General features: G+C 42.9%; 1 protein-coding gene across 2 annotated transcripts in view; it reads left to right on the forward strand.

Annotated features, from left to right (window-relative positions):
- LOC147628549 (casein kinase II subunit beta-1-like) overlaps positions 1-8751 on the forward strand; it is a 36304-nt gene extending 27553 nt beyond the window's left edge. For both annotated transcript variants that reach the window (XM_086813733.1, XM_086813732.1), the window contains exons 4-7: positions 6480-6701; positions 7814-7923; positions 8009-8174; positions 8289-8751. In XM_086813733.1, coding sequence (XP_086669859.1) covers positions 6480-6701; positions 7814-7923; positions 8009-8174; positions 8289-8425 — 635 coding nt within the window. In that variant the 3' untranslated portion in view covers positions 8426-8751. The remainder of the gene's footprint in view (positions 1-6479; positions 6702-7813; positions 7924-8008; positions 8175-8288) is intronic.
- The last annotated feature ends 318 nt before the right edge of the window (positions 8752-9069 follow it).

Here is a 9069-nt window from a genome sequence, read left to right on the forward strand (position 1 = left end):
CCAGACAAAAGGCTCGAAGTAGATGTTCGAAGTAGAACGACCACTAGCATGGTCCAGTCTCTACGGTCCTGTGCTTTCACTGGACTCCGCGGAGAGCGCCCCACTGGTGTTCCAAGACCACGCACAAACAGGCGCTCTCGTACTAACGCCTGGCTCTCCCGATCTCAACACCTTTTATCACAAAGTACTTTACTTAAATCTGAAAATTCACTTACCTGTGGATGGCAGATGGAAAACCAATACTCATGGTGTCTGTGTGCAGTTACTTGAGAGAGACACCGAGGCACAGCAGCCTGTCAAGGAGGTTAAGGAAGGCAGCTTGCTGTGAGAGGCGTAACCACCTGAAGAAGGTGCAAAACTACCGGTAGCCGTCTATGGATAGGAGGTGTAACAACCTCTTACAAAAAGGAGATGGAGCAGCCGCCTTGTTGAAAGATGTAGCACCTGACTGCGGGAGCCTGTGAGATGGCACAGTCGCCTGCAGGTGAGGAAGTGGAGTAGGCGCAGCTGTTTGCTGTAGATGCAGCACACAGCCACCTACAGGTGAGAAGGCGTGCTGCTGGAGAATCAGCACAACCTGCTGGACAGGGGAAAATCGCTGATTGCTGAGGTGATGAAGCGCAGCTTGTATGGACAGGAAGCGTCTGGCTGCTGCCTGCGCTGCCTGTAGTGCAGAGAGAATAGCCGTCTGTAAGAGAACTAGCGCAGCTGCCCTGAGCCAGTAAAGTCGCCTGCAGCCTGCGCAGCTGTCTTGTGTAGTGAGCAGCCCACTGGATAACCAGCGCAGCCACCAGTAAAGGGTACAGAAGCGCAGCCTGATGAGAGGAGGAGAAGCACAGCCTGAAGTGAGGCAGCCGCCTGAGGGATGGAGATGGCGTCGCTTGAAAATAAAACCAAGGAGATGATTGCCCATAACTCGTCAGAGGACAGAGCAAACTTCACGACTCACTGGCAGGCGTCCCTGCTCAGTAAGTGACACGTCAAGCAGGCAAACACAAGAATACAAGTCATGCGAAAACAGTTTCAAACATGCAAAACATGAGTGCATGTGCAAATAGTATCATGGACATATCTCCCGTTCATGGAACAAGTACAAAATATCTGTCAGCACAAAAATGGCACGACGCAAAACATAAATCTTGGTCTTCCTATGGGGTGACAATCCCATAGGTAAGACACAGTTCCAGGCACGAGCCTCCCTATGGAGTGACAATCCCATAGGCAAGACACGGCACGAATACTGACTCTTCCATGGCGTGACAATCCCATGGATAGAGGACAGTCCAGGTCATACACGGGTGGCACCAGTCTGGCTCCCGTCCATACGACATCTTCTTGCCAACACACGGGTGGCACCAGTCTGGCTCCCGTCCATGTTAGCAAAATATTGGCCTCTTCACATGAGACACCGGCCTGGCCTCAAGTGAACGAGACACAAAAACTGGAGATGGACCAAATGGTCGGCCAATTGGTGACATTTGTACTCCCCCGTATTCATGTATCCATGTACTCATGTACCCCATTTTGACTAGTAGCATTAGCTTCCCACTCTCCCTAGTTGCTGCTTTCAGATGCTCCCTACTGATGTATTGTAGGGCTAGATACTTACCTTCAGTTCTTTCTTTTCTTTTCCAGACAGTGTATCAGATGTCACATGGTTGTAACTTTGGTCTCATAGGTCACTTTGGCCTTTTGAAGACGTTAATATAACATTTCATTTCATTTCATTTATTACATCGCAGTTGTCCTCAATTGCGGACCGCAAGTGTTCCAAGTACTTCTAGATGTACTTGGTATATCCATATGTTCTTGGTACATGTATATGTTTGAAGGTATATCAAGTACATCCATATGTTTCAAGGAACATCAAGTTCATCCATATGTATCAAGGTACTAGCTCCATCTGGTGAGCTTGTGCATCTGGTCTTTCCCCATATCCTTGGTGTCATCTGCTCATCTGGCGGCAACATCTCAATGCCTTTTCTTTGGCCGATGCCCTTGTTCTTGATGGTATATCTTTATGGCTTGTCATATGTGTTAGATATAATAAATGCATACTTACCTCCTGCAAAAACTAGACACAAGCTAGTTAACAACAAGTATGCATCATTCGCGTCGTCTACTGGGTATTCGAGGTACTGGCGAGGTAGTCTGGAGCCCAGTGGACTATCACATGCCATAAATCCAAGCATTGCCTATACATCAAAAACAGAACACAAAGTCAAAGAAATTCAAACATACATCAGTATGCAGTGCACAAGTAACGATCCTCCTGTTCTAGGACCGCCCGAGAGTTCTTCCATAGTCATCTGGGTCATGTGGTTGCATTGACCGCCCGACTATGAGATCCAATAGTCATATGGGCCATCTGGTCGCCATGACCGCCCGATTGCAAAATCCAATACAGTCATCTGGGTCATCTGGTCGCCATGACCGCGCGACTGTGAAATCCAATACAGTCATCTGGGCCATTTGGTCGCAATGATTGTCCATATGCGAAATCCAATAGTCATGTGGGCCATCTGGTCGCAATGATTGCCCGTCTGCGAAATCCAATAGTCATGTGGGCCATCTGGTCGCAACGATTGCCCGACTGCGAAATCCAATACAGTCATCTGGGCCATTTGGTCGCAATGACCGCCCCACTGCGAAATCCAAGATATCTGGCATCGATGTCGTCCAATGGGTCATCTGGCATTGGCATCGTTGCCTCCCATATACAAATCTTGTTCTGGCATCGTTGCCGTCCAATGGTCATCTGGCATCGTTGCCACCCATATACAAATCTTACTCCTTGGGCTATCCGGCATCATTGCCACCCAACTATAGAGTATGTCCAAGTAACCATTATAAGCAAAATAATGATCAATTCTAGTCCAATATATATATAATGAAGAGGGCTAGGGGTACAATCCCTCCCTCTTGAATCTGTCTTGATCGCGAGACGTTGATATACTTGTACTTCAAATTTATTTGAACCAACCACTTCCTCATAAGCTTGAAGTATATCTGGATAGTCCTTGAGGTACTTCCCTGGCATCTATTTCACATGCAATAGCGAATAATTCTCAAAGTCCAAGAGAAACTTTCAGACCAACCACTTCCTCATAAGCTTGAAGAGAGCTAGGGGTACAATCCCTCCCTCTTGAATCTGTCTTGATCGCGAGACGTTGATATACTTGTACTTCTCATTTATTTGAACCAACCACGTCCTCATAAGCTTGAAGTATATCTGGATAGTCCTTGAAGTACTTCCCTGGCATCCATTTCACATGCACTAGCGAATAATTCTCAACGTCCAAGAGAAACTTTCTGACCTCTGTCTTTCCTCTTTTTCTCATAGAATGAAACACAATTTGTTTTGGCTCTTCCACCCTTGGTGGATCTTCCAAGATTGGCTCCTTTGAGGGTAACTCTCTGTACATGGTGGCATTATATATCCTCCAATGATCTAAAGGATCCAATTGATGATACACATGGTTGATCTTCTTGGTATCCTGAAAAAGATCCATATACCATCATTCCGTGACTTTGGCAATCCAATCCATAGCAATATTCTCCCATAGATCATTCAATGGGTGCAATAATCCTGCTGGTGTTTGTCAATCAAACTTGACCTTCTGACAAATCAGACATTTGCGAATCATAAAGCTCACTGTCTTTCTCATACTAGGCCAATAAAAGGTAGCTCTCGAAAGCTTGAAGTGTAGTCAAGGTGTCTATGTCCCATGCAGGGAGGAGCATGGCACTCTTTCATTACTTTGGCCTCAATTCCTTGTGTTATACATGACCTGGGTTCGTATCTTAAGAAAACCCCTCTTGATGACATAAAAAGTCACCAAATCTCTATTCTGCAATCTGTTCCAACACATGTTTGAAATCCTTTTTGATAGCATAAGGATCGTTCATCAAAGTGAAGTCCATATGGTAATCCAAAGAAATCGCATGGCTCAAGGGTCTCCGAGATAATGCATTTGCTTCCGTATTGTCTTTGACATTCATAGGCCATAGCATGGTCTTCTTGGTTCAAGATTGCTCCAATGCAATCCCATCATGTTCAAACTTCATCCACAAAAAGATCTAGAATAACCAACACTAATCCTTTGTTAGCAGCATAAAACTTTAGTGCTTCAAACGATTCTTTTTCAGCTTTGGCCCACCGAAATCCCACGGCTTTCTTTGTCAAACCATGTAGTGGACTTGCCACCACGGCAAATTACTTGATGAACTTTCTGTAATAAGAGCATAAGCCAAGGAAACTTTGAATTGCATGCACGCTAGTCAACTCTGGCCATTCCATAATAGCCTTGATCGTATCTGGGTTCATCTTGACCTCTTATTTGGACACTATATGGCCCAAGTAGTGAATCTCTGACAAAAAGAACTCTCTCTTCTTGCCATTCACATACAACTTGTGCTTCCGCAATTCTTGAAATACCATATCCAAGTGCTTTCGATGCTCTTCTTTGTTCTTTGAATGCACAATAATGTCATCAAAGAAGAGTTAAGGGATTTGTAGGTGGCCAGAGCGTGCGGATTCTATTTGACAACGGTTCTACTCACAATTTTATTTCTTCACGTTTGGTACAGACACTCTGGCTACCCACGGAGGCAAGTGATCATCGGTATGTGGTCAACCTTGCTCGGGGTGAAGACGTGGAAGTGTGGGATCGAACGGTGCCTAGGCTGGAGGTCCAAATCAAGACTACCGGGAGGCTTTGGACGTCCATATCATGAACCTTGACAGGGTGGATATGATTTTGGGGATGTCTTGGTTTTTTGACAAGAGCAAGACGATAATGTTAGATTATCGGTCTCATAAGCTCTCTTTTGTTCATGATGGTGAACTCTATGTAATCCAGGTGATGTCCCCCGTGCAGTTTCTGATGTAAATTCGACTCGGGCTTCGGTCGAGGATATATATGAATCTCTTTTTGATCCAAATTCTGTGTTTTTTTGTTGTTTCAATGATCTTTTCAATTCTGAAATTTTGTTAAGATCATCTGCTTTGGAGTGTAGTTTTATCTCAAGCAATAGTTGTACTAAAGAACAACAAATTTTGGATGATATTTTAAAAGTGTTTAATTATATATTTCCTAGCAAGTTACCAGATGGTCCGCCACCCGAACGGGGCGTTGACCATGAGATTGAGCTATTGCTTGGTAGCCATCCCGTCTCTCGTCAACCTTATTGGTTTAGCCAGTAGGAAGAGCACGAGATTGCTCGGCAACTGCAAGAGTATCTCAATAAGGGTTTTGTTTAGTCTAGTAAGTCTCAAGTCTTAGAGACGAGCATGCTCGTCTCTGACCCCGGCTCGAAAAACAAAAACAAAAAAGTAAGTCTCCATGGGGCGCTCCCGTTCTTCTGTCTCACGGAAGAAAGATGGTAGTATGCGCTTCTGTGTGGATTACAAAGGCTTGAACAAGCTCATTGTCAAGAACAAGTATCCTTTACGAGGATGGATGACCTGGTGGATCGTCTTCAGGGTGCTAAGTATTTCACCAAGATTGATCTACGGTCAGGCTATCATCAGATAAGGATTAAACTTGAAGATGTGCCTAAGACTGCGTTTCAGACGCGCTATGGCCACTATGAGTTTTTGGTCTTACCTTATGGGTTGACTAATGCTCTTGCTACTTTCCAACAGATGATGAAGGATTTATTTCATCCATATCTGGGGAAGTGGATTGTTGTCTTCTTGGATGACATACTGATTTATAGTAGGTCATGGAAGCCGGGCATTTAATACTAATGCGACTTGAGCAGGAAACTCCTACTGTTTTGTCAACTCATGCATATGCTTTAATTTGGCCAGTGGTTTTTAACAGATTGCTTACAATACTAACTTTATGAGAGGAATCCTATATGCATAAAACATGGAAACATAAGTATACGCCAGCATGCATGCTCAAATATTCATGTATAATGAATGACATGAAAGGCTAATTTACCAATGAGTTCTTATGCATGAAGATTATGGTAATGGAGAGTTCTTGGTCTATCATGGGTTGGTTGCCCAGGATGCTACATCTTCAATAGTATAGCCAGGGATACAAAAGAGTAATGGATTTGGAGGTCTCTCCTTTGTACAAGGAGTTTGCTGCTTCACCACTGTTGGTAGTCAGCAGAAATTTCATATGAGCTTGGTGCCCATTTGAGCAGCTGGAGCAGTTGAGTTGCAGTAGTTCCTTGTAGAGATGCAGGCAGTTCTTCAGGTGGGAGAGGAGGCTAACCATGAATGCTAAGGAGCATTTATTAAGATAAGGTTTTTATAGGGACTTCAGGAGCATTATATTTAGCTAAGGTTTTTATAGGTAAAAATGTAGTTGTGTAGGTGAAATAATCCCTCTTTGTGAAGACGCTCCTGTGTATTTTTATCACTGTAATTCTATAAGATAACATGGTTGATGTAATGACAATGGTTTCTACCAGCAATGAGATGCAAGGCTTACAAAGATGTAATTCTTCTGTCTATGCAGGGGAAGACTCAGAGACAGACAGTGAAGAATCAGATGTTAGTGGCTCAGATGGAGATGACACTTCCTGGATTTCTTGGTTTTGTGGCTTGAGAGGAAATGAGTTTTTTTGCGAGGTGGATGATGAGTACATCCAAGATGACTTTAATTTAAGTGGCTTGAGCAGTCAAGTGCCTTATTATGAGTATGCGCTGGACCTCATTCTGGATGCAGAGTCTCCCAACGGTGAGAGATTTTCTTGCTTTTGTCTTTTCTATTGATTGGTATTGCGTAGGAGTTCTCACTGCTGAATCTGGATTCTGTATGGGGTACAGGTTTTGCATGTGTTTGCAAGAGCAAGCACCGTATTAAATCTACTGACTAGTTATAGCCTTCTTTTGTGTGACTCAAAATGTCAAGTTTGAAGCACCGGAAAATTCTTAAGTTCTGTAAGGGGCTTATGTGTAAGCCCATATATGCTGTAGGAGGTGGCAGGCACACGGGTAGAGGATTTGAAAAATACAAGAAATGTCTAAACCTGTGGAAGTTTTTACCACGATAAGACAGCTACTGAAGCATGGAAGTGTGAACAGTTAGTGTGAAGTTTTCAAATCCTTGCCTTGGAATCTGGATGCTTGAAGTCCAAGAAATCAGTAGCAGTTCATATGATGAAAAGCTGTGCAAAGAGTAGTTCTTATGCTCAAGTACATGGCTAGCCAAGAGATATGAATGATCCTATGGTTTATTTAAAAAGGTTGGAAGACTGGGATTTGTTGGTTTATGCTTTAATCTCTTTTTGTCATTATTGTATATGTGATTGATTAATTTGAGGGCAACTGCAATGCATGCACATTCTGAGAGGCACATGTGTAAACTCAAGTTTCAGTTCTACTAGGAGTTTGAAGCCCAATGAACAGGTACACACACCATGCATTTTAAGGAGTCCAGACCAGTCTTTCCTGACATATAGTCTGCCAAACCTCTGTTTGATTTAATGGCCTTGGTAAGCCCATCTGTGATAAGAGGACTCGTAAAACGTACTTATGATGACACCCAAAATTGACTTAGATTGTGAAGCTGATAAAGTGATTGCAACCAGTAAGGTAGGAATGGGGTCTCAAAAAAGCAAAGTTATCAACTGAATGTTTGATTAAAAGAACAACATTAATGAGTTAATGCCACTGAATTTGAGTTCATAACTTCCAACATGATAATGATTAATTTAGCACCGTTACAGAACACGTGCTATTTACTTCCGTTGTTTCATGTTCCAGAAAGGGGTCAAGAGATGGGGCTTATTTATCATTTGACTAATAGAACACGCTCATGTTAAGGTTGTCTTTCTTGTTGTTTTCCAGTTGACATGCTTACTGATGAGCAGAATGAAATGGTGGAGTCTGCTGCGGAAATGTTGTATGGGCTGATTCACGTCCGATATATTCTTACAAGCAAAGGCATGAATGCAATGGTAAGGCGAAATAGTATGATGAGTGTAACTAGCTGGCTGTTATGCACACAATTTGATCTACAACTGTTATTTGGGAACTTTGCAGTTGGAAAAATACAAAAACATGGATTTTGGTAGATGTCCAAGAGTATACTGCTCCGGCCAGCCCTGCTTACCTGTTGGTCAATCCGATATTCCTCGCACCACCACCGTGAAGATTTACTGTCCAAAGTGTGAGGATGTGTACTACCCGAGATCAAAGTACCAAGGCAGTATCCTTATGTGCTGATTTGCTTTTTTATTTTAATTCTACTTAATTTCGAGTGAGTGGAAGTTCCCATCGAGAGAGTTCAAATAAGGTTTTGGTATACTTGACCGAAACATAGACATTGATGGAGCTTATTTTGGGACGACTTTCCCACATCTTTTTTTGATGACGTACCCATACATGAAGCCGGTGAAGCCAACAGTGGAGTATGTGCCGAGGATTTTTGGCTTTAAAATCCACAAAAGCGCAAGATAAACTCTAGTTGCATGCCATATGGTGGACTTGGGAATATTGGTAACACTGCCCACAATGGGTCTGGAACACATTCTCAGCTGGAGGCTGGTTTACAGTTATGTCCTTGGATCCACCTTGGACTACTTCCTCTTAGAACCCTTGAGCATGGATTTAAAAGGCAGTTACAGTCACATGGTTGTAACAGCGCAGATCCTTAGATGGCTTCATTGTTCTCCTGAATTCAAAGACTTGCAGACGATTGAGCATGGAATTGTGTAACTTTTTGTGAGTGTTTAATTGAAAAAGTAACTAGCCTGCTGCGTAAGGTTAAGTTTTCGGTTATTCTAGTGAGCTGTGATTACTTGAATTCCCAGTTTTGGGAACAAACTTTTTATTGTAACAACATATGACACTTAGGCCTCTCCTGATAAACCATGGGCTTAAAAATTTCTGAGAGGAATTTTCTCCATGGTGGGTAGCTTAGTGGTGAGAGCTGCATGCAGGTTCCCAAGGCATGGCTGGAGTTGAAAGCCTTTTCTGTCTACACCCCTGAGTTGGCTTTAGCTAACTATACAATATTCTATTCTACACAGAAAAAGAAAACCTGTGAACTTCTTGAAATTGAATGTTTTTGAATCTAAGTAGCTAAGTAATATGTTTTACTT

This window comes from Cibotium barometz, chromosome 19 (assembly GCF_041138505.1).
Source record: "Cibotium barometz isolate CiBa-2024 chromosome 19, ASM4113850v1, whole genome shotgun sequence".
NCBI classification, from domain to species: domain Eukaryota; kingdom Viridiplantae; phylum Streptophyta; class Polypodiopsida; order Cyatheales; family Cibotiaceae; genus Cibotium; species Cibotium barometz.